Source organism: Empidonax traillii, unplaced genomic scaffold, assembly GCF_003031625.1.
Source record: "Empidonax traillii isolate 1590-97213 ecotype Southwest subspecies unplaced genomic scaffold, ASM303162v1 scaffold35:size4298261, whole genome shotgun sequence".
In the NCBI taxonomy this organism is placed as follows: Eukaryota; Metazoa; Chordata; class Aves; order Passeriformes; family Tyrannidae; genus Empidonax; species Empidonax traillii.
In genome coordinates this window covers 1,518,800-1,544,367 of record NW_020955228.1, presented here as the reverse complement: position 1 = coordinate 1,544,367, position 25,568 = coordinate 1,518,800, and the positions used below count along the sequence as shown (strand labels likewise).

The following is a 25,568-nucleotide window of genomic DNA, read 5'->3' as shown; positions in this document are numbered from 1 at the left end:
GCAATTTATTATAAACACATTTCTTAAGGCTGCATGTTTATTATATAAATATGCCCTAAACCGGACTATCCATTAAAACTAGGCGTTTGCTTCCCGTTCCTACAATCCAGATTTATCAGCAATTCACCCCCTGTGAAACTCTTTATGATCCCAAAAGGCTTGATTCCTCTCACTTGTTTTATTTCTAAACTGTAAATATTGTTTTTTCACTTCTCAGTGTGGAAATCTGGCTATTACCATTTTACATGCTTACTGGAGTAGAAAACTGCCTAATCAGATAGGAAAACAGTTGGCGGTGTATAAATCAGGGTTTGCTGAGGATTTCAAAGTGTGAAACTGGCAGACAAGCACATATCCTAGGAGTTCTGCCTTTCCCCAGCTTCCCTGTAGAGATTTCACATGGCAAAGCTGATCACCAGAGCCATCTGTATAAATACATGGGTGTGTTGTCCTGAATTAACACAGCAGCACTACTGGGGAATGTAATTAAGGTCTTATTTTTAAATTCCCCCACCAGGCTCTCTGAAATTTAGATTTATATACCAGGAATAAGAAACTTACCTTGATTCTCATGAGGAAATGAGTTGTAATATGTGTTTTACTACTAACTAGTCTAACAGAAACCCCAAAGTTTGGGTGCTCCTTAGTGATGCTCCAGGGATGAATTTACCCTCTCCTGTCCTGCAGATCAGCAACACTGTGATATTGAAACTAATGCTGTGCCACAGACAGCTTTCCTTATACTCAAAGGAAAAAAAAAAATACAACCCAGAACTTTTTATATACCAGTGGTTGCCTGCTCTACTCAGTCGACTTTCCTTCCTAGCATTCATGTTGAAACAGAGTTAAGTAAAGATTCATGTTGCAGTGGTGACAGGAGGAGTTGTTACACAAGATGTAAAGTTTCCCTTGGATTTCATGTCACGATTTTTTCTCATTACTTAAACAAGAACTACATTGAAGTGGTGCAGGTACCAGGCAATAAAGATTTCCCTTGGTGCTGACAAACCCTGAGACCGCAAACGGAGGTGCTTACATGCTGCAAGAGATATTGCATAATGTTCTTTTCCTTTAGACTGGGGATTGCTGTCACAAAGGAAACATCTTTATATAAGAACTACTATTGTAGCAAAAAGCATTTAGTTCTCATTATATTAGAAGATTTCAATCCCAGTATGTTTCATTCAGTAATGCCTGGAAGCTATTTCTAAATCTGCAGCTTTTAGCCTGCCGTATTTATTGCCCTTGGAGTTGCTTCAGTTATTGTCAGTGGTTCTGCTTTATTATTTAGTGATACCCAAATACAACAGAGGAAATAAGTTGTTTTTTAAAGTAAAGAAAGAAAGAATGCGTATTTTGTGGAGAATTCTGACAAAGCTTTTATATCTAGTATATGAAAGACACCTACATATCTGATTTGCAGGCAGTTTATTGAGTCCATTTGTAAGGATTTTGACAAGTGAAAGATTGTTTTTGTGGCAATGGGATGTTAATAAAGGAAATAGGAAAAGAGTTTTGTTGGAATGCTGCTATTCATCTATTAGTCACTAGCATGGGAGTTTAGGTGCACATGATGTGTTAATTGAGAAAGGAAAAATTGGAGACAGAAGCTGATTTAGAATCGTAGGTATCTATATCAGAGAAACAAACACAAATGTAAATCTCCATTCATGTTGGTCAAAATACAGATAAGGTTACTGTGGGACGATAGTAACCTGAGGTATTTCAACTTTTAAGGGATTGGTAGCTATTTTTCTGTATTCCCCAAATCACTGCAAAGTGATGAGGTAAAGAATAGGAATATTTTCTATTCACAGTATTTCCTTTGAATAATATGTAATAAGTTTTGAAATACTGTTCGTTGGGATATTGAACAATGACATTTCATGGATTTATTTTTTTTACTTTTGAAACTAATTTCCAGTTAAAAGGCCTGATATAAAAAATACAGTAACAGCATTTGCATTTTTTTAATGAAAATCCTGATTCCAAGCAAAAAAAAAAACTGAGCTGATCTGCTATTCTTATCACATTTATTTTTAAACTTTTTTTTTTAATTTTATTCCTGAAATGTGAACATTGTGAAAACTCTAACTGTAAAAAGCCAACTTGAATACCACACTATAAGCTGAAAATGTTTTTCTGTCTCAAATAACTGAGACTTAGTGTATATGCTTTGGTGACTTGTTACAACTGCAGCATAAGTCTGGTTACTGCTACAAAGAATGCTTCTTAGAAATTGAGATTCTTCAAGGAAAATGTCTGGATAAAATGAAGGCACGGAAACAAGGATAGACTGACAGATGAAAAGTAGATGGGTAGGTGGAGTAACTGCTGCTGCCTTTCTTCTCACTGTTACCTGTTAGGCATTCTTTATAACAAGGACTATTGTTGCACTACATTAGATTTTGTTATGAGTCAGTTCCTACAAACTTCATTCCTTTCATTGCTATTGCAGTAAGTTCCTGTCAGCCTGACATGATAGTGTCAGCATCTTGCCTGGTAAAAGTTGTCCTACGATCCTAGCCTTGACAGTTTACTTTGGTGAAAAATCTGCTGCGTTTTGCCCCAGGTAAATGGCAGAATATAGAAAAATTCAACAAGTTTAAACAAAATAATTATCTTCTTTGCCATGAGGTGCTGCAGAAGCCTTCAAAGTTCAGCTTTTCAGTGATGATATGTTTCTGTTTGTTGGAATAATTGGTTATATTTATAGCGTATATGTTTATAAAATATTTATAAAATTTTTGGCACTGAGTTTTTCACTGACAACATTTTTTTATGGTTTAGGAATGTGTTAAACATCCAGAAGAAAACTTACTACTGATAGCAAAGGAAATTTCTAGAAATAGCACCCAGTACCATTTTGACTGTCTGTTGAAAAAATATTTTGGATGTGTTTTAGACAAAGGGTTTCTTTATGGATTGCTAATTTCATCATCCTGGATTTTTGCTTCATCAGGTACGGAGCTCTGTACTGCCTCTGATCTTAAGAGTCATGCAGTTATAATTGTTATCTCAGATATTTCCATCAGTATGTGGCTAATATATCTTTGCAATGGAAGTCACCTTGACTGAATAATGAATCGAAGTAGGCTCAGGCATCAATCACTTATTATACCGTAGAGAAGATATTTTGGTATATTTTTGAATGTCATCACTCCAAGAAAGACTGTTTTAAAGAATGAGAGAGGTTTCATTATCCAAAGAAAATACTTTCTCTAGGATTAGTCAAAAATACTTATTTAAAATTTTATGTAGGTTCCTGAGGTCCTTAGGGAGCCCCAGACACATAGTTATGCTTTAGCATATTGATGTGTTATGTAGACTTTCAAAAGGATGAATTTTAATTTAAAATATTTATTCAATCAGCTGGGTATTGAGACCCGAAGGTATTAATTCTGAGAATACATTATAATCCACCTGTAGGCTAAAAGTGAAGACTGCTATTCCTTACTGATTCCCTGCTCTCCTAGTGCAAATTTGGTTTATTTTCACAAAAATTTTAAAAATACTTAGCTAAAAATATGTTAAAACCAACTGGTTCAAAGTTAGTTGTGGTGTAATAGAGAAATCACTGCTCTCTCAGGTGGTGGGTAGCAGTTCAATCCAAGACATTTGACTCAAATTAAATTAAATGAGTGGTCACATCTCATATAGCTTAAAACAGGGGGATGTTCTGCTTGAGAAAGGTGGGAAATCGAACTGGCATGAGTGACGAATTATTTCTTACCTTTAGGTGGTCTTTTCAGACTTGAACTTATTTTGAGGGAGAAATAAGAAATACAAATGGTCCTACTTATGTTATCCTTGGCTTCTGAGTTAAATGAAACAAAACAACCTTTTCTTAAAATCCTACTTTTCTCATCAGGTGTGTGCAGGGTTTTGAGAAAGATGCTACAAATGTTACAGTTCTCTCTACCTGAAGAATTTGCTCATTTCTATACTTCTTAATTACAGAAATGCTCTACTTAACCAATTAGGTAGATGTTCTTTTTACTGTTATTAAAGAGAAAATAATAATAATTTTTTTCCCGTTTTATTGTGGTACTTTCCTGATTCATAACAAATTAAATACATATGATGAATGTGCTAAGTCTGCTTTTGAATCCAGATCTGCTTGCACTTGCACAACTGCAAAGAGAAATGGAACTGCCATTTTTCAGGACTTTGTTCTGTAAATGTTAAATGAATAAAACTCTTTGTATATTTAGCTTTTAGTTGAGTGGACCTGCTCTATTATTATATTACAGATTACCCCTTTCAGCAGCATGAGTATTATATTTACTAATTAAGTTCTGTAAAAGACAAAGTGATAGATTCTTAGATTTTTTTCTTAAGGTCTAAGCATTTTTATTTAGCTGCTTTCATGCCCCTTCCTCCCTTTTAATTGCAAGACATTATGGTCATAAGACATGGTGATTAGATACCATTTTAGAATATATTGTGAATACAAGTCCTTTTTGGTTAACCAGGGATTGTATCAATTTGTGACTGATGGATTTATGTTTGGGATTAAGGAATGGTTGCTGTTTTCAGGTGTCCACACACTTCTGTTGAGCTAACCAAAGCACAAAATTTGAAGTCAGTGGTGGCTTTCCTCCATAATTCCAGACAGTTCCTAATTTAGCATAAACCCTGCTGATACAAACTTAATTCACCCACATTTTCTGACAAAGCTTGGAAAATTAGAGTTGAGTTTATGGCAGTTTATGCTTTCTGTTGCTTTGGATATGGTACTGGAATGATCAAGGCTAGAGTTTCTGTGCTGTTGACTCATTGCCTTAAATTGCAGCTCCACTATGAATTTATGTTCGTCTGCTTTCTTTTCATGCCTCCAACTCATGCTGGTGTCTTTGTGAGCATATGTTGGATCAGATTCAGGAACTGATTAAATTAAACTAACTGAGAAAACAAAGCAAAATTAGTTTTGATTTGCATCATTTCCCTAATCAGGTTTGTTGTGTTACTGCATTTGTGACGGGGTAAAAAAAGGGCATTGAAAGAAGGAACAAATAGTCAAAGGTTCTGAAGGAGGAAGGAGTACTTGCTTCTGGGTCAATGCCATTTGCTGATGTAAAGCGTTCATATAACTTGAATCACAGAGTTACACTGGATCCCAGGGAGTACTCCTGGATATGAATAAGAAACATGAGTGAAACAACTAGTATAGAATCACAGAAACATCAAAGTTGGGAGAGACCTTCAAGATCATCTAGTCAACCCAGCACCACCAGAATCACCCCTAAACCATATCCCCAAGTGCCAAATGCAGACACCTCTTGAACATTTTCAGGGACATTGATGCCACCACCTCCCTGGGCAACTTATTCCAATACCTAATCACTCTTTCAGTGAAAGTTTTTTTTCTAATGTCTAATCTGAATGCCACTTGGTGCAATTTAAGGCCATTTCCTCTTGACCTTTTGCTTGAGACAAAGCAGAAGAGACCAACCCCCACCTCACTACCACCTTCTTTTAGGTAGCTGAAGAGAGCAATTAGGTCTGCCTGAGTCCCCTTTTCTCCAGACTAAACAACCTCAGTTCCCTCAGCCACTCCTCATAGGACATGTTTTCTGGACTTTTTTCACCAGCTTTGTTACCCTTCTCTAAGCATGCTCAAGCACCTCAATGTCCTTTTTGAAGTGAGGGGCCAAAAACACAGTCAGTACTCAAAGTGCAGCCCCACCAGAACTGAGTACAGAGGGACAACCACTTCACTGTGACTCTATGCTAGTATCAGTTCTCGATTCCCAGTTCTCTCTCTGATTATCATAAAATCTTGAACTAATAATAACAATAAGAACAAAATTTGCTGCTGGATCAAAAAGAAATTTAAATTTAACTTGTATTTTACTATTTGATTATTTTTTCATGAAAGTTCTTGTAACAGTACTTCAATGAAATGGTTTAGACAAAAAAAATTTACATTTTTGTCTCTTTATGCAATTCTCCATAAGATAAACATCCTCTTCTTTTTTTGCATTTTCTCCCTCTCTTTTCACTTCTTCATCTTATGCAGTATTTTCAAGTTCATTGAAACGTTTTGTTTTTTAAGGTTATCACCAAACTTGGGCCTCTGGAGTGGATTCTTAATACTCCCAGTCATCACAGAGTTCATCATGGTAAGATAAAAATGGAGCATCTTATTCTATGGTGTGAGTTTGGGGTTTTTTTTCCTCAAGCTCACTATTTCTATACTAATAATAATGTAGTAAAATTGTACTGTAAAATCAGTTTTACAGAAAGATTTAAATTTTGACCTTTACTTCAAAAATAGTCCCTGTTCAGTTAGAAATTTCACGTTATTTAAAAAAAAACATTTTTAGATCTTAGGTTTATTTTTTAAAAAATTATGCTTAAGGTTATTTTTTGAGCAGAAATTAAGTCTGGATAACATGAAATAATTTGAAGACTGAGCAAAACAATATTTGTAAATATAAAGAGTGATAGAAAAATGTCTTATCCTTCCCTGACTACTGAAACATCATCAATAAACATGATTTTGTATTAAAATTCAAGCACTGTAAGTGTGAAAAGACATGGTTATGTTTTAGAATAACTGTTAAATGTTGTAGTGGAATTTGGTTTTGGCTGTCTGAATTATTTTCACTCCACACAAGTGAATGATGATTGACTTTTCATCAATATTCAGAGGCATTCAAGACTGTACAGGATATGTAAGTGGATTAAGAATGAACTCCACTGCGTACTGAAAAATGTCATGAACATATCTGAGGAGTAGAAGTGAATTTTATAGATGTTCTTGGCTCATTCAATGTGCAGAGATAATAAGTTTGAAAAAATAGGGGGATGGAAGAAAAGTTTGAAACAGACTCAAATGTAGTTATTTGTAGTTATATGTACAGAGGATATTATTAATATTTATTATATCCTCCAAGTGTAAAGTGTTTATGGCACTATGTAGACTTTTTAAAAAACTGTGGTGCTGTAAGTGTCTAATCCTTAAAATTTACACAACTACTGGTAGTCCTGGAGGGAGACTCTCTACTCTTATTTGCTTTGCTGTAAATCTAAACAAATCCTGATCGAAGTTAAACTGAAACACCCTGATCAAGGGTTGTATAGTTGCTCCAGAGAATCTTCATGAACTTAGGGATATATAATTAATATTTCTTTGCTCATACCTTTGAGGACAGTCTATATACAAAAGCATTCCCTAGAAAAACATGAAGGATCAGTTTTCCTCACACCGAAATTAATAGTAATGAAAGCAGGTTCAGACATATAGAAGATAGAGACAGCCGATAGCCATTAATGAGATCATTACACATACATGTGTTTAGCATATATTTTCTGTGGTATAAAATGGTGAAATTATTTTTGTTTGCATTTTAATTTGTCCTGATAAACATATTTTGAATTAGTTTTACTCTACAAAGGAGTCCTTTTATTTCACAGAAATTTTGAGTATGACACATTGGGTTTGCATGTTGGAATCTGAATAGAAAGAGAGCAGGAAGGATAATAAGAAAAGAAGAGATTTAATAGAATTGTGAGTGGTGAGCTAGCTAACTTTTAAAATTGTTTTTAGATTATAAAGCGATGCTAATTATGATTTTCCTTCATAATTCAGTTGCATGTATTCTTCTATATACCACTACTTCTCACATAAGTGATTTTTATTATAGGTAGAAATCCTTACTGCATTGACAAAAATTATGGAGGCACACTTATTATCTGGGACAGGATATTTGGTAAGTAAAAAAAGGTTTTCTCCCTCATGTTTAGTCAAAATACGTATACCTTTGAATTTGATTGTTGGTTGTTCTTTTGCTTTCTTCTTCTGTCAGGAACCTTTGAGGCTGAAGATGCAAAAGTTGTATATGGCTTAACACATCCAGTAAATTCGTTTGACCCCATCATGCTCCAGGTGCTACAGTTTGTATCACTGACTCTGGTATCTTCAACCGTCAGTCGTGTTCAAAAGAAAGTCCTCTCTTAGGTGCAATTTAGACCATCCTTGCATTGCTGTACAGTCAATTACATTAGCTAATTTTTTTTCAGTATTTCATTGCAAGACAGTAATTTCTACTCACTGCACTGAGTATATGCAGAACTTGTAGTAATCATAAAAATATAAACAGTAAAATTAACAACTAATTACAGTGGTGATACAACAGGCTTTGGATTGAATGATATCTGTTCTGCAATATGCAGTGATACATGGACAAAAATATATTTTTTCTGTTGTTTTTCTTCTCTAAATACTGCTATTTCATAAAAAAAAATCCATTATTATTTGGATACTGTTTATATCTCTTTTGGATATTTGTTGTTCAATGTATTCCAGAATGATTTATGTTGATAGGATTGTATAGCAGCTGTCATGGTCTCAGCAAAACCTCCAGAACAGTCTTAAAATAATTTCTTAATTAAAAAAGGAAAAAAAATACTAGGTTTGATGCTTCTTAGACTTATTGATCCAGATTTCATTTAAGCTAGATAAACATTCTGTGTTAAAACCTGAGAAGTAGTGGAGTCTGTACTTGCTTTTAATGAATGTTCATCCAGGGAGGCATCTCAGAGAATGAGAACTACCTGCGTGAGTGTCTGGGCTTGAAACTGGAAGGATGTGCAACTATATCTGTTCTAGTCACATACCAAGTAATTTAGTTTTTGAGAGCATGTCATGTCAAGGTCCCAGTAACCAAATTCTAGATTAAAACTACCATAAATATAGCTACACCGTATACCCTTAAATACTCTGGATTGATTATAGGAGAGACAGATAAAAAAACACATATTCCTCTGGGTAGAAGTCATTGTAATCCTCACAGTAAACCAGGGGTTTGTTATGGCTTCTACCTATTTCAGCCAGGTTTTCTGCACTGTCTTCATCTATTTCGAATTTATTCTCTTTGCAGAGTTTGATAAATCATCTATTTGAAAGCTAAAAATGGATAAAATATAGTGTTTTATTAAACTTTATTTTACTAACAGTGAAAAATTACTTAATCTTTTTTTTTCCAGCTACGTCCCTTGGCTCATATTTGGAACACATTTTGGGCCACACCTGGATTCTGCAATAAGCTTTCTGTCATATTCAAAGGGCCAGGCTGGGGACCAGGCAAACCTAGACTTGGCCTTCCTGAGGAAATCCCGGTGGTAAATAGAACATGCATAGGCTTTCAGTTGTGTGTAATTTACTTGGACCTCTTAATGCTACTGGAGCAATGTTAAAAACTCTACACATGCTATTTTAAATTAGCAAATTAGCAGTCGTAAAGCATAGGGGAAGATGAAATGGGAACAGAAACTGAAGGAAATTAATGTTTTAGATGTGGGGTGTTTTTGTTTTATTCAAAGGGGAAAATATATTTTTTATTTATTTCTTTGTTATTCATTTCCTGAAGAGATTTTCAAAATTATTCTATAGAGTACAGTAATTTCTCTCTCTTTTTTTTTTCTTTTTTTTTTTTTTTTTAATGTGGACATGCAGACACACGCACACACACATACAGAGTTAAACTCTGTCTCACAGTAGGTAGTACATGAGTCTGACAGTAGATAATCTTTATGCAATTCTCTGTCTTGCTTTTTGTATTTGTAAGTCTGCTAAGGAGCAGGTCACTCTTGAAGACTAATATCTGTTTTGGCTTATACAGATCACTGGAAAAGAAGTTCCCTTCAATCCAATTGTACCAGCTTATCTTAATTGCTATGCAGTTGTACATTTTGCTGTAATAACGGAGTTGTACACTGAACTCCTTGCTACTGCAACTGTAAGTAATTCCTACCTTTATGAAATAACACTTGGTGCTAACAGTAATGACACACATCATGTTTAAATATTAAAGCATTGAGCAGAGGCTCTACAGTCTGACTCCTGTCGTAGTTAGCTTTTAAAATAATAACTAGATTCTGTAAGAAGAATCAGCATAAATGGCTAAATATGGTTCTATATAATTCTATAATATTAAATATACAATGTTTGGTAATGTTTTGTAAACAGTGTCTAATAACCATATCAGTTATTTAAATATGAATATAATTAAGTAATTAAATTAAAAAATAATTTTCCTTGAAGATATATGTGTCTGCTTCAGTTTTTTAGGACCTCATGAGGCTTGAAACTATGAAGGTTTTAAGATGTCAAGTTTGGTCATACTGTTAGATGCCAGTAATGTCCAGGCTTTAGAAGGAAGATTGCAAAGGTCTTGCAGTGCTTGCAGGTGGGAAGGTTCATGTCAACATGAGTTCAGAGTTGGAGTAACACAGGGAAAATTTTCCTTCCATTCTCCAACATACAACAGCTTTGATAGAAATACAGCAAGGAGAGGCATGTATTTATCACCTTGTTTATGGGCTGATGGGACTTCCCTGGTAACTGGTTCTTTGGATACCTGGCAGCCTCTGAAGGTGAACTGCAAGGCCATCTACACCTACATGAAGTGAGACATTAAGCTGCTTCCAAGGTTTCAGGTCATTCCAAGGTCCTTTTTTTCATTCCTTCTATGATGACTCTTTCTCATGTACTAAAGCTAAAATCTTCTAGTTATAAAGCAGAATTTATTGTATCTAATATTCGCACAAATCAAAGACCTACCCACACCTACCCTAACACCACAAAAGTTTGATAGACTGTGCTTTGACCATCTTCTCTAGCTCTTTCTAAGACCTCCTTGGTTAAACAGTGGTCTTATTCATGTCATCCCTGTTGGCACAGGCAGTCTGTGAGCATTCCAGGGGCCTCTTGGGTTTGGCTTCTGCTCTATTGTGGACCCGTCTTGTCCTGGCAAGCTCACCTGACAATCTCTTGGCCAAGAGTAAAGGCCCTGCCTTGGTCAGGAGGGTTTACTGTCCCCTGCCCACCTCAATAGACACTGCAGCATGTGGCATTCCTGATATAATATAAAAGCTACCTCAGGCATACTCTTCTGATTAATAATAAGTTATTCTACAGATTGTGTTTACCTCTGCAAAGGGTCACACTGAAACTGCAGGGAATTTGGAGATTACTAAATCATCTGAGTCTTAGTCTATTCTAATTTGTTTCTGAGGACAGGAAATTCTAAGCCAAACATAGGAATAAATAGCTCCACTGCATACAAATTATACAGTATACATGATTGCCAACGTTCTTATATTGAAAAAAGTCTTTGCAAGATTTTTCAGATTTTTTTTACTTTTTTTTTTTTTTTTTACTTTGTTGCTTTTAACAGCAAGAAGTAAGGATTCTGAATATGGAAGTTTTTTTTTTTTTTTTTCCTATTCTATTAGTCTTTCTCTTTGCCTTTTTTGCGTCCTGGAAGAAAAAATTGATAGTTCACATTATTTTCTCTGCTGATAACTGCAACCGTTTAAAAATAAATAATAAGGGAAGTTGAAAAATCACGCAAGCCCTGGTTGATCATTAAATTCTTTCAGTCATGGAAGAAACATCCTGAAGATACACCATTTATGAACTTGTTTTAGAAAAGCAACTAGAAAATTCTCTGCACAAAACTGTGGGGTAATAAGGTAGTAAGGATAAGAAGGAGAGCACAGGGGATTAGAAGCACCTCATCTCAGGACATAAACCTTCAGCGTGGGTGTAGAAAGTGCTGGTCCCAAGGCAGAGTTCCAGCATCGCTCTGCAGTACAGTGGGGAAGCTGTCATGAGAAGGAAGCTTGTGTATGAATAACTTTATTTGGCAAAAATCTTTCTTCAATATCAGTTTTCCACTACACTGAGTTATGAAATGTCTAAGGATACAACTGGAACTTTCTGTCTGGCTATGAATTATGTCATAACTGTGGCATAGCTCCATAAATGGAGAAAACTAACTGTTTTCCTCATTTTTAGGTATAAGTTCCATTTCATAATAGCCATAAGACACAGCACACAGCTATTACATTTCTCAAGTGATTACAGTTGCTCAGTGTTTGGTCTCACGCCCTGTAGAAGTGTTAAATTTCGCCATCCATAAAGAGCAACCATATACCTTCTGTCTGAGTGACCTACATTTAACTTGCAAAAAGAGCAAACCAAGAAACAACAAATAAATACGTATTTTCCACAGGACAGAGCATAAAGTATTTGTTTTCTATACAGTGATCTGCACTACATCCAGAGAATAAAAATTGCTTCTGAGCTCTGCACATCTAGATCTGATCCAAAGCTCATTGAAGAAATGGGATTTGGATCAGTCCCAGAGAGAGTGCTAAGAGTGTAAAACTGCAGTACATTCAAAGCAAAAGTCTCATAGCTCCAGAACTGCATGTATCACATAAATCAAAGTGAAGTACACCTTAAACACATTTTGCAGTGCCTTTTTTGTTGTTGATAGATACTGTAACATTTATCGTATTTTTAATTCTGCAAATATGTGAGCAGTTTGGTGAAAAGTAATAAGGTAGATCTCTTGAAAGTTAAGAACACAGTTAATGTATCCATTTAGTAGGACATCACCAAGTACTGTGTATGGAATATTGGGAAAATGAGTTCTTACAGCCAAGGACACCTAACAATACAAATTTCATAGCATTGTATTAGCATTCCTAACTAAAGTGTCGAAAGTGTCAGATATATGACAGCAGGGCATCTGTTAGCTTATGAAACAGGCTGACATCGTACCTAGCAGTTCTTTTGAAACAAATCAGGATGAGAAAAAACATCTCTGTTATTCTTCAAAAGAAGTAAAACAATCAGAGTTCTTTGAAATGTAAAAGTTAATTTGAAATATTTAATTGCTTATTTAAATACACATCTGGGATAAAATTTCCTTTGTTTAAATGAATTATTTTTTCATTAAAATACCCCACAAAATAATAGTGCTGTGGCATTCTGTTGATTACAAAGCCATGTAAACTTCTTATTAAATTCTATAATCCCCTCCCCCTCAGTTTTTAAGGCTCAAATATGTATTTAAAGCTTTCAATGAAATGGAAGTCCAACAGAAATATTTTTTTCTGTTTGATTGCAGCCAATAACCACATTGCAAAGTTGTGGCTGACTTGTAATTGGGGAACCTGCTGTGGTCCCACATGCTTCTCTGTTTATACAAATACTCCAGTATATAAATACTCATTTATTTTATATATACATCCATGCATACTATGTTTAAGTGGAACAACGATGCTAGCTCTAATGAAGGTGTAAAAGGCACATTCTTTTCACATTGCTGCCTGCAGTGCATAGATTTAATATATGGATGTTAGTTTAGTGATATAACCCACTGACTATTTTGTTGATTTTGGTAGAGTAGTGGCTAGAAAATGGATACCTCAGCTCCAGCATCCACTTCATAGGGTGATACATGTTTGAAAGCAAATAAAAGAATCAAGGCAGCATACAACTATACCACTGGACCTATAAGAGAAAGTAAGGGAAGCAAAATAATAATAGTAAAATTTATGCTACATGGCTGGTTTTCTAAAACCTGTTATTCCCAATGGCATCATGGTGTATTTCACTGCAAATTTCTTGGTAATCCTTGATTAAAAGCAGAAATGAGGGAACGCATTTTTTTTTGTTTTATGTGAATGTAGTGTGTGTACCTATAGTGAAGGGTAACTTTCACCTTCTACCTTCAGGGTTCCCAGTCAGGCCTTATACCTCACCCTTCATCGCTCCAGAAAGCTGAAGTTTTGGGAAGTGGAAAGTTGCAACACTGTGCTCAGGCATTACAGTGCCTGCTTTTGTGTGAATCTGATGATAGTACCGATCTGAAATTAACTGTGATCTGCAGGTTGTGCTTTAGAGTTCTCCAGTCCTTCATGTTCTGATCCACAGGGGGTATTGACCGTATGGGGTTTTACAAACAGTTAGTGTTCAAAATACTATGCTTCAAGTAGGAGAGTGTCTGAAGAGAAATGGAAATTGGCCTGAGAAAACAAATCTATAAAATATGATCACACTTGACTCAGGTAGTTCCTATGCCGAAGAACTCCACATAACATTTTAACCATTTAAAGATGAAGGTTTGCTTATATTTGAGTTTGATTTTTTAAATTGTAAGGTTGCTTCAGTTTGTCCGATTGACTAACATACATTACAAAGTATTTCTATTCCTTTTTTTTTTTCTTTCTAGAACTCCATGTTTCAAACTGATACGCTATTTATTAATTTCAAGTTCTTAATCTATGCTTTATTTTTCTGTGGTTAGATAAATGTGGAGAGTCAAATGATAATTCTGGGCTTCATTTTTGCATCTCTTAGAAAAAATGCTTCGAAAAAGTTTGCAGGGTCATAACTCCAAATTATAGTATTCCATCCTTTCTTTCTTTGTGGAGAGAAGTTTGTAGTCTGAATTACAATATTACAGTGTCTCTATTATCAAGCTTCTAATTATTTCAATGTTCATCAACAACAATATAATAGAAAAATGATAATTAAAATTGTTTATGTGTCCTGAAAATATGTTAATTTTAAAAGAGTAATTTTAAATTTCTTTTTCCTACTCTTCTGGAAATGTCAAATAAAGTGCATTTTTAAGCAAAGAAAAAAAGTACTTGATAGAAACTATGGGTAAAAGCACCAGTAAAATATGACCCAAAAATGTCTGCTTTGGGGAAGTATTTCCATCATCCACGCAAATCCAACTCTTAGCAAAGTACCAAATTTAGGTTTTAGACTTGCAGTCTAGCTAATAGCAAGAAATTGAATCATTCCCAAAATGCTCTCTTCACCAATTACAGCAAAAGAGTAGGTTAATAACAGGTTTTCAGGCACTTCAGTGAAGGTGCTTAAAGGCAAGTAGAATGAATCAGCACCTGGTTTTGTGAAACTGGAGTCTCAAGGAAAGTCAGATGCCTGAGACTTGGTGACTGGTTGTCTTATGGTAGCCAGCTTGGAAACACTGGGAAGGCAGAAAAGTAAGAAATCATGCAGCTCTTTCAAGTTGGAAATTGGGGACACCCTTATTAATTCATAGCATGTACTCTTCAATCCTCCAAGAAAGCAAATATTAGCTCTTGTATCAAAACCATTGGAGTTTCATTAATTTTCCATAAAGTGTGATTTTAGCCATATATTGTAATGTGGAACTTGATTGAAATCTGGTTTTGGTGTTCAGTTCTCTTTCCTGCCTAAGAAAGATACAAAACCTTACTCTCCTTTTCTCAAAATAGTGCCCTACCACTGTGGGAAAATTTTAGAGGCCATCTGCAGAACCTAGTGCATCACACTGGGAACAAAGCAAAATCTGACCCACCTGGCCAGAATGTTTATGTTTGAAAAATGGTGTAATTCTTCAACTTAAAAGTCAGGACAGTCTCTGAGGAGGAAAGTCTTGAATTCCAGTCCTCATTCCCTGGAAAACTCCTTTATTTGACAAGTAACAATCATTGAAAAACGTATCAAAGCATTTCTCAGAAATTTATGGGTGAGTTCCCTTATGCCTTTGCCAAATCATGTTTTTCTTTGCTCACTTCTTGAATTTTAGTGTGACCCAGTTTCTACAGGAAGCTGAAGTGGGAGTTGAACTCACTGTGGCTAGATGAGCCGTTAAAGAACTTCTCATTTTATTAAATTCAAATAGAATCTATGCCTGATTTTTATAAAAAACCTCTGTCCAAATATTTGGTCACTTCAAAACAAATTGCTTCATGCTAACAATGGAAAATTTATCATTAGGAGGAATGGAACAGATTGGAAATATAGAAATGCAGTAACGAGTTTGATTCTCTCCTGGTATAAATCTGTGAAACAGAGTGGCTTGATGGGTATCATTTGTGAGAGGGGTGTTCTGGCTTGCAAACTGGTGAAGCTGCTGTTCAGTTTGCTCATTGCTGGGATGGAGTTTTCTTTGTTCAATAGCTGTTTGTTAACATAGCTAAGTAGGTGTTTGTGATTCTTCAGTAAAACAACGGAAAGCTGTCCAGCCCAAGTGTGTGGTTTGATGTGTTTTGCAAACATGGGCACTCTAAGTTCACACAGCTGTAAAACTTGAGAATATCCTCCTGTGGCCTCCCACGCTCACAGATCCTTACCTTAGATCTCTTCAAGGGGTTGGGGCCACCACTGAAGGAAGCTGGGTATGTCACTGAATGGGATTTATTGAAATCAGGGCAGGCATTTATAGAGTTTTATTTTTCCAATGCTTGCATTGTAGAAGTGCAAGATGCTGTTCGTTAACTGTATTGGTGTTCAAACAAGAAAGGATTCCTATGACTCAGTCAGATCCATTACTTTTGTTTTGTTTTGTTTTGTTTTTTACTAAAAAACTAATATTTGAAACAAAGTCAAGGAGAAAATAAGAAACCTGATTAAATATTTGATTTTCAAAGGCAGCTGTGTGGAATACAAAGGTAAATTTAGTAAATAAAAAAATTAAAACTTTTAAATCAAAATAATTTCTGTTTTTCTGAGTTGTATTTATATCATTTTTATGTAAATTTTAAGGACAGAAGTCCCCATGCTGCTATTCATCCAAGTACTCACACACGTGTTAACGTTAAAAAATGTTTTACTCTGATTGAAGTTAATGATATGAGTTGAAGGGTTTTGCTGAGCTGGGAATCAAGTGTTTCTTTGTAATGAAGGGAAAACATTAATTTTGTTTCTTCTCAAATAGGATCATGTCAAGTGAATTGTTATTCTCACCAATACATTGATTTTGGTGTCCATTGGGATTCATAGATGACTATTGTAAAGACCTGGTAACATAAAATGAAATTAAAAGAACAGAGGCGCTTTGATTTTTATCTAGAAATAAGTTGTTCCCTCTTTCTAAAGTCATAAAGAAATCAAGTAACTTTGGGACAACAAAAAGCACAGAAGGGGATAACATGAAACATCATTTTGGAAATGCAGCATTCAGGAAACAGCTATTAAGGTGGTTACTCCAGATAGATTACTTTAAAAGCAGATGCTAACACAGCTGAGTGAGGAAGTTCAAGCTGCTGTTCTGTAAAAACTCCATTTATTTGCAGAAAATTAGTCTAAATGAATTCTTTGCCTACTTTTTTAACAGACATTATCACAGGGAACTGTCCTCCTGAGAATTGGCTTTATCATTCTGTCCCTGGCCTCTTTTGGACTACTTATGGAGAACAAGTAAGATACAAAACATGGCTTTTTTTCTTCTTTCATTATGTATTATTTATAATTGTATGGAAGTGTCAAGTGTGTCAGAACTTATATTGATAAAGAAATACAGATGTGCTTGGACACATACGTTGTTTTCTGTAGACTAGAAAATAGCACATGGCTAGCCAGCACATCAATCCAGGAGTGTTCCCATAGCAGTTAGTGTTTGCATTTATATTGTCCCTTGCTGAAAAGTTTTGGGATGGGTTGCATTTATTGGGTCCCCACCTCCGGGTTTGGGACACTGGCAGGTGAGTGGGACCTGCCAGCTGTCCCAAGGCTCTTCAAGGTCAGACTGCAACCATATTGTGTCAGTCCTGTGTAGCATGCCATAGGTGGCAGATACAGTGATGGTATATGAAAAGCACAAAATGTAGGTCAGAGTAGGCTCAATATCATGTGAAAGATTGCGTAGACCTAAGACTAAACTTAATCAGTATGGGTTTAAATGAAATTGGACCTTGAATACATGAGCCCAGTGAGACATATATTATGAAGTAGTGCATACAGGCCATGTGGCCCTACACAAGAATAAGTGGCAGCCATAGTTTCTTACAAAGAAACTATTTGCCCTGCCAGAGCAGAAATGTGGAATAGAAGCTTCCTTTGATACCGGGGTGCCCGTACTGCTTTGCACCTGCTGTTCATTGTATTTTCAGAAACGAATACCTTTGACTTTTATGGACTGAACGGTTTCTTTCAGGATAGGTGAAAATCTGTCAGTATGCCATATATGTGTATAACTAAGGGAGTTAATAATGTGAATTAGTAAAAATTGCAGAAATAGACACATGAAAAGGTGTATACTATAAAAACTTAACTATAAGGTTATGAAAGTTGACTTGATGCAGGACATCACAGACTAATTCTACTTTCTGGTTTTCACTGAAGTTAACAAAGAAAAGACTGGATGTTAATCTGAATTGATTCCCTTTTCTAGGTCCAAAGCAGGAATTTTGGAAATGATCCGCTGCTTAGTCTTCATAGGTGTTTACAAACTTGGCTACTTTAGAAGTCAGTTTTCTTTCCTGGGCTATGCATATGAGGTAAGACATTTACTTTGAAGAGTCTATGCTGATTACTGTAGATTTTTATCTTTTTATAAAAGCAGAAACACTAAACATTCATATTTTGTTTTCTTAGTTTTTATTGCAATGAGTATTGTTTTTTCTTACCGCTTTATTTTTCATTTTTTTTTAATGATTATTTTGTAAGAAAATTATTTGGGTCTGCTACAGAGAGCAAATTTCCACTGAAAAAACTCATGAAAGTGTGTATTTACCATTTCTTGAAACATCTGCAAAATTTATAGCAGCTTTCCCAATTGGAGGTTTCTGGTCATGGTGTTGATTCTGCTTTTCAAAGGGAACAGGCAATAGGAAAATGAAAAATATCTATTGGTGCTGTGGGTCTGGGTGTTTTTTTGTTTTGTCTTTTTACCTGGAATAGGAAACAATAACTATTAGACAGTATTTAAAGTTGGACAAATACCCCTATTTGAGAATTTTTTTAAATTTTTCCCCTATATTGTTACATTGTCAAAGCTTTGGTGTATAAATCAAGAAGCTCTTGAATTGCTTTGATAGGAGTCTGCCAGAACTCAGCAGATATTTTAAGGGTTTTACTTGCTTAAATATAATTTGGGAAATGTTTGCATTATTTCATGAGTAGCCTAATAAAGTAGACATGCTTGTAGCAACAAATTCTAAAATTTGTCAACTAATCCTATAGGCCTTAAGATGTAGCTTTCAGACTTGAATTATTTGGGTATTCTAACTGAATTATGGGAGAATTCTTTGTCATAGTATACACTCTCATTACTTGTTGAGTTGTGTGTATTCATACATAATGATGTTTCTTTCTAAGAAACAAGTAGAAGTAAAATTATCAGATTATTATTTTTATTGATTGTAGAGAATTATGGTTTTTACTCCATTTGTTATATTTTTCTGTCATAAAAAATTTAACTTTAGTGTCATCTCAATTTCTTCTCTCCTGTACTCTCCTATCCTTTTTTGTGTTTAATGTTCTTTTTTTATCCTTTATATTACAGTTCCTTTTTGTTCTTATTTTAGTCTCTTGTTTGGCACAGTCCCTTGTTTGGTAGTCCATTTATCACAAGAAACAGGAGTACCTTCCTTACAATTTTGCTTTGAAAATTCTGAAAGAATAGTTGTCTTTCAAATAATTTGCTGTTGGGGACACCAGAGTAGATAATGTTTTTCAGTGATGCTGATATGTCCACTCTTGGGATTTACATTTTGTCATGACTCAACAATTTGGTGATATTAATAGCTATTATGATCCTAGAATCATAGAATAATAGAATAGTTTGGGTTGGAAGTGACCTATAAAGGCCATCTAGTCCAACCCCCTGCAGTGAGCAGACACATCTTCAACTATGTCAGGTTGCTCAGAGCCCTGTTCAACCTGACCTTGAATCTTTCCAGGGATGGGCAACTAATACCTCTCTGGACAACTTGTTCCAGTGTTTCACCATCTTCATCATAAAAAATATTTTTCTTTTTTTAGTCTGAATGTTTGTGATAAGTTTCAAAGAATTCCCCATTTAAAAGTAAGTGATCTGCTTTTACTCCCAATGCATTATACAGTTCCTGGATCCATGTTAGTTGTGTTCCTACATGTCTAATGAAGTTTATGTAAAAAAAAAAAAAAGTCTGAGCAAAGAGAAACTGATGGAGATTTGTTAATTGAAAAGTCTTCAAACATTAATGTTTTATCTCAGTATTTACCTGATATTTTTGAAATAGCAGTATCAGAAAGCATAATAAATAAATAAACATAGTGTTTCCCCAGAAATTAGGTTTAAGATTTATCCTAAAATTGTTTCCATTCACCATTCAAAGAAGTTATGTATCCTTAAAAGTATGATAGTGTAGAAAACTTTGAATATCTTTTGTGGCCCATAAACAGAGAGATATCTTATATGCAGTTTTTTTAATTTATGCTACATATGTCCTGGTAATTTTTATCTCCTTGCTTTTCAGCTTCCTTTGCTATGTTTTGCTTTCACATCCTCTTAAAAATTTTAAGAGATATAAATTAAAACATTTATTTATTATTTTTGTTTTCCTCATCTAAATATCCCTTCTTTAACATACACCTAGGTTTAGCTTCCATATGAAAATTATATTATTTTTCTGATCATTTAAACATATTTTTCTCTCTGCTATTGTATTTTAAATACTTTGATTAGATGCTCATGAGGATCTCTCCCATTGCGCTTTCCTTCTCCAAGCAAGAAAATAATTTGAAACTATCATCATCACAAAAGTGACTACAGGAGGTGGAACAGTGCATGTTTCTCAGCATGCATTTTCTGTTAACCTTGTCCTGAATGTATTTTGTGCAGATGAAAGAAGTAGAGGTGATTGTGGTTGTTGTGTTTGTTTGGAGTTTTATGTTTTGTTTGGAAGTTTATGTTTTGTTTGTTTGTTTAAAAAAAAAAAGTGGTGATGTATGAGAAAATTTTTAGATCCTAAGAAAATTGTTTCTTGGATGGTGGTCAGTGAAAACCTCAATGTTAGGGACAGACATATATTTGACTGGTTTAAAGAACCAGTGTGTTTCTTTTTGAGAATCTGTGCTGCCACATCCTATACTATTTAGTTTTCTTTAGGCTGATTATTTCATGCCTGTGTAATGTGATGATTGTGTGTATTTCGAAAGCCAAATCATTTTCTGTCAGACTGGGCCTGGAGCCTCCTAACCACCTGGAGGTAGCAGAAAACATTGCTTGAATGTTCAGTTATGTGACGGTTCAGCAGGCGTGATATGTAAAAATAAATCTGTGATGATGGTGCACCTCTTCAAAGTGTTTCCATCCAACTGCTCTGGTTTGGCATCAGCCAGCATATTCCATGAGCTGAATTTGGTCAAGCACTCGCTGTTATTTGACAGTAGTACTAATGAGGAGCAAGTAGAAATGAAAGCCATTGACATGTTGTTGGAACTCTTGTCTGAAATATTTTCAACAACTCTCATAGTGGCTGCAACTGAGAAAGACTTAAACTAAGGAGCTAGGAGGGAGGAAGCTGGAGGAGGAAATAGATATCTGTCTTGATGTGTTCATTTATCTGGCAGGCATGCATTAATTTGCAGGTAGGAAGGGCAAAAATCTAGGGCAACTTTAATGGAGGAAGAGGGAAGAAAAGAGAGAAAAAGAGAGATTGTATATACATGTGATGCTTTAAATTAATAACTTGTTTTCTTTTTTGTTTTATCTGGGTGTGTGGTATATTAGAAATATAACTAGCTTTGGAAGTTATACAGAATGTTGTGCTGCAGGGTGTAGTTCAGCCCTTAACAAATGAAGGCAGAAATAAGCTTTGTTGTGGTCGAATAGTTTATTTACACCTCCAGAGTATCTGAAGTTGATAGATGCAGCTGTTGCAAAAACTTTTGGAGACAGTATTCGGTATCAAATGGACTGCTTCTCTGATCTTTGATGCAACTCAGGTATTTCTTATGGCATGGCAACTAATTGGTCTGGATAAAATATAAAATATCTCTTTATTAAAGAACTGATTTACACTGTATCCTGTGTTCCACAGAAGTCCCTCTTAATGTGATATATTACTATGCTACTTTTTTCTCCTTTCATCGTACAAAGAGTTGCTGTTACCTCACTTGTTTCTTAGTGTAATTTACCAGCGTTGGAATACTGACTTATGAGTACTGACTTAAACCAAACATTTACTCATAAGAACTTATTTCCACATCAATGATGGTTTTCTACTCTGCAGCATTTTTCCTTGGTCCCTCATTATGATCATCTGTGCCACATTTCAAAGAGCCGCATATCCCATATTTGGTTTCCATTAAGGTTAAAGCTCCGTGCCCCGTGCTATGATTTACGGCCTCAGCATTTATGCAGCCTCTGTGCCCTAACTAGATTGGCTGGTGTATTTCAAGTGTATTTTAGAAATGAAACTGGGATTGGAAGGAAACTCTACTGCCTTATGATAAAAAATCTTGTCAACATGCATGGAATTAAATAAACACAAGTTGTAATAATTTTTTTCTATGTTAGCTTCATTCAGAAAAGTTTGCTATGCCATGCAGTGTATCCCAGGGACTGGACTTTTAATATTCTTGACAATTGCCCTAAGGGGAATAATGTCCCTTAGAAAAAGTCACAGTAAAATCTGGCAGTAGATTAAGTTAGTTTCCACTTAGGTGTGACAGCAGAGTCATTACTGATTTTAGACTTAGCCAGTTTGAGAGTCGGCTTCACCACCATCAACTAAAGACTATGATGTATAGTTCCAGATGCTCTGGCCAATTGACCGTAAAATTGCTCCACATTTCTGGCAGAGCAGTTGAGCTGGAGCTTTTAAAATCTCCACTCTCTGAGCTCAACACCCTCCCCCCTCTGCTTAAAAGCTGCTCATTATTCTTCTTCTACCCGCTGATCTTAGCAAAAGAAAAACTTCTGGAATCAATTAGAAGTGTCTGCACTTGATGAGATTTGCACGTGAGTTCAGAATTGCGAGGCTTTGATAGTGTCAGCCAACAGCTGCAGTTTCAGGTGGTAAAATTGGGGAAGGAATTTTCCAGGGTTTATTTACAATCATAAAAATAAAACAAAAATCAAGACAAGTTGGAAACCATCTAATGTGTTGTTAAAATGAAGCTTGAATTGGGTTACATATTTATTTTGTCTAAAAAAAAAAAAAGTAAACTGGTGGTTTATTATTAGGATCTTTTCAATTACCTGGCAATTACAAGGCTGTATGGAGCAGTTGTAATAAAATGCAAGCTATGGTCTGCTTGCTGTAGTTTTAACTATGAAAGAAGCATCTGCTATTACTTTTGTCACTTTAATTGCTTGACAAGACAAGGAGGTAGTCATGCTTAATGGAAATCAGGAGCATGCAGTCAAAGATAAAGCCAAGGTAGTACTCTGAAGATAAAAAATACATGTTCATGTATACTGTCTGAAATTTTGTGTTTTGTTCTGTCAACACTCACTCTCATAGTTAAAATATAGTTTGTTTTCTGACCCTTCTTAGCCCAAAGCAGTTAGGGATTGGCTTGAGACTGTACGCAGTGATTTGCATTTTAAAGATAACAGGCATGCCAATGAGATTATTAATGTTCAGTTATACATCTGAGGGTGTCTTTGTAAAAATGAAGCTGTACCATTTCACACACATTGTTACTGAGTGGTTTGGTTCATAAGTCAAAGCATAATTTTTCTAAAAGCCACTAATGCCGCAAACCCCATCAAACTGCATTCTTTTCTACATCATAATAACACATGGATAATGATAGAAATGTCCATACCAGTGAATTGCTTCACTGACATTAGTCCCTGGTGACAACTGAGATATTCCACATGGGTAGATGTTTCCATCTGTGCAATGGCAGTTCCAGTATGAGAGTATTAATGAGCAATTAATTTTTTTTTATTGCACAAATATGTAAATTTGGTTCATACCTGGTTTCTTCCCAGAGGAAATGTAATCTGTATAGTATTTTTTAATTATTTTTTTTTCTCCCTTTAAAGAGTTTAAAGTATTTCCAGTGAAGACACACTCAGAAAATGTATGTTGGCAGTATTAGTTATCTGTATTAGCACAGAGGCACTTCTGCATCACAAGACAAGCAGTGCTGGCATACATTGGAGCAAGAGGCAGGCGTCCATACAGACCTTGCGCTGTTTGGGTTCTACAGGAGAGGTGCAAAGGCAGTTGGAACAGACTTGTTTCCTACTGCTGACAGAGCAATTGCTTACTGGTCAGTTGACACTCTCATACATTTTATGTTCAAAGTTGATTTAAAGGTGCAGTGGAAAGTACATTGCAGTCTCTAAGAGTCAAAGGCAGGGTAATAAAGGATGAGTGATTCCTGTGTCCTGAAAGAAAGATACTGGCTTGTCTGCTGAGATTTCCCATCAGTGCAGGTTGTATGTAGAGAAACAGAAGATGCAGTCTGGTGAATGCAGAAGGTATCGCCAACTGTGTAGAACACCCTAGAATGGGGAGCCTTCCAGCATCACTGTGCCTGGCCAGGATGTGTGTGTTCTCTGGGACCTGGCTGTCTTTAGCCCATCAAGCTCACCTCCATGTATGTGCTTGTTAGGACAACCTGATATGCAAAATTAAATAGCCTGGCACCAAAGCTATTGTAAAAGGCAGGTGGGAATTATCCCAGTCTTAAAGAGAGGAGAGGTGTAGCTGCGTTCCCAAGACCATGAAGACAGATGACTTAATTTGAATTTTATCTTCAACATGGCAGGCAGAGGGATTGAATCAAATTTTAGAAGATAGCAGCTTTAATTAAACGAGCTGTTTCTGATGTGGAATAGATCTGAGTTTGGCAGGTACAATGTGACCACAAAGAACCAACCTAGTATTTAAAGCATTCTGGATATTTCAATCTCATAAGATTTAAACAGAGAAAACCCAAATGTAAAAAACACATGCAGTCCAGGGTTACTCGATGTTTACGTCTTGCAAGGGAAATGGAGGTACAAGACCCTTCTTCCTATAAATGTCCCTTCCCACTTCTGTAACAGTGAGCAGAACACAGCAGCTGTGAAAACTTAGCATTTCTGCAATAGAATGCCTCTGTAGGATGCAGAGAATTAGGCTGTAACGTAGGCCATTGGTAATCTAAATCAATACCTGTGTGTCACAATGCAGAAAGTAATACAAAATGTTCCCTGATTTAGTACTTTAATCATAAATTCTTTTATCTTTTGCTCAGTCTAATTTTTTCAGAAGCTTCTTATGAACAACAAAGAAAAAAAAGCACAGTAAATGTTGAGCCTCTGTTTTTCTGCTAGCAGTACCTGAAATAACCACAGAGCCTGAAAACTAGTTCATGACATCTGGGCAATTGCATACTAAATTCTAACCAGCCATCCCTTTTGTCTAAAGTGGGCGGTAGATCAGTAAGATAAAATCAAGCCATTATCTGTACTGTCTTTTATTTTCTTTATTACTGCCTTGTTATATCATTCCCTTGTACAAGTTCTGTTTTCTGTGATGTTTAGAGTGAGGGAAGAAGGGAATACAGAGAAAGCAACAAAACTATATTTGGTTTTATATTGGAGTATTGCAGAGCACAAAGAGAATGTTTTAAATTTTTCTTTCTCTTGCCAATGCCAAATAAAAATTGCCTGATGAAAGAAGATTAGCAAATGCTGTGCTTAACAGCTGATTACCAAATGCAGAACACACAAAACATTTTGTATGTTTAAAAGTTGGAAATAGGTGTTATGAGAAAAAACCTAAATGTAAAGCTCTAGTTATCACTTGCAACCAAGGCAAAATAATGTAACAACCCCCTGTAGAGTCTGGGAGTGATCACATCTGTCCTGACAGAATTTGTTTGGTTTATCTTCATGTGAAACCCATGAAATGCCTGGAATAAGTTGTTAATTTTGCTGATCAGAAGCTAATACACAGTTGAAAATGCCTGGGTTTAGTTTGAATATATTAGATTTTATAGAGAAGAGGATGCTATATTTTGTACTTAGTTATTACCTGAATTCATTGCACTT

At 35.5% G+C, this 25,568-nt stretch overlaps 1 protein-coding gene across 1 annotated transcript in view; it reads left to right on the top strand.

Annotated features, from left to right (window-relative positions):
- AGMO (alkylglycerol monooxygenase) overlaps positions 1 to 25,568 on the top strand; it is a 191,145-nt gene that overhangs the window by 99,645 nt on the left and 65,932 nt on the right. The window contains exons 6-12 of the mRNA XM_027877902.1: positions 6,059 to 6,125; positions 7,653 to 7,718; positions 7,815 to 7,894; positions 8,995 to 9,129; positions 9,630 to 9,746; positions 16,920 to 17,002; positions 17,976 to 18,081. Coding sequence (XP_027733703.1) covers positions 6,059 to 6,125; positions 7,653 to 7,718; positions 7,815 to 7,894; positions 8,995 to 9,129; positions 9,630 to 9,746; positions 16,920 to 17,002; positions 17,976 to 18,081 — 654 coding nt within the window. The remainder of the gene's footprint in view (positions 1 to 6,058; positions 6,126 to 7,652; positions 7,719 to 7,814; positions 7,895 to 8,994; positions 9,130 to 9,629; positions 9,747 to 16,919; positions 17,003 to 17,975; positions 18,082 to 25,568) is intronic.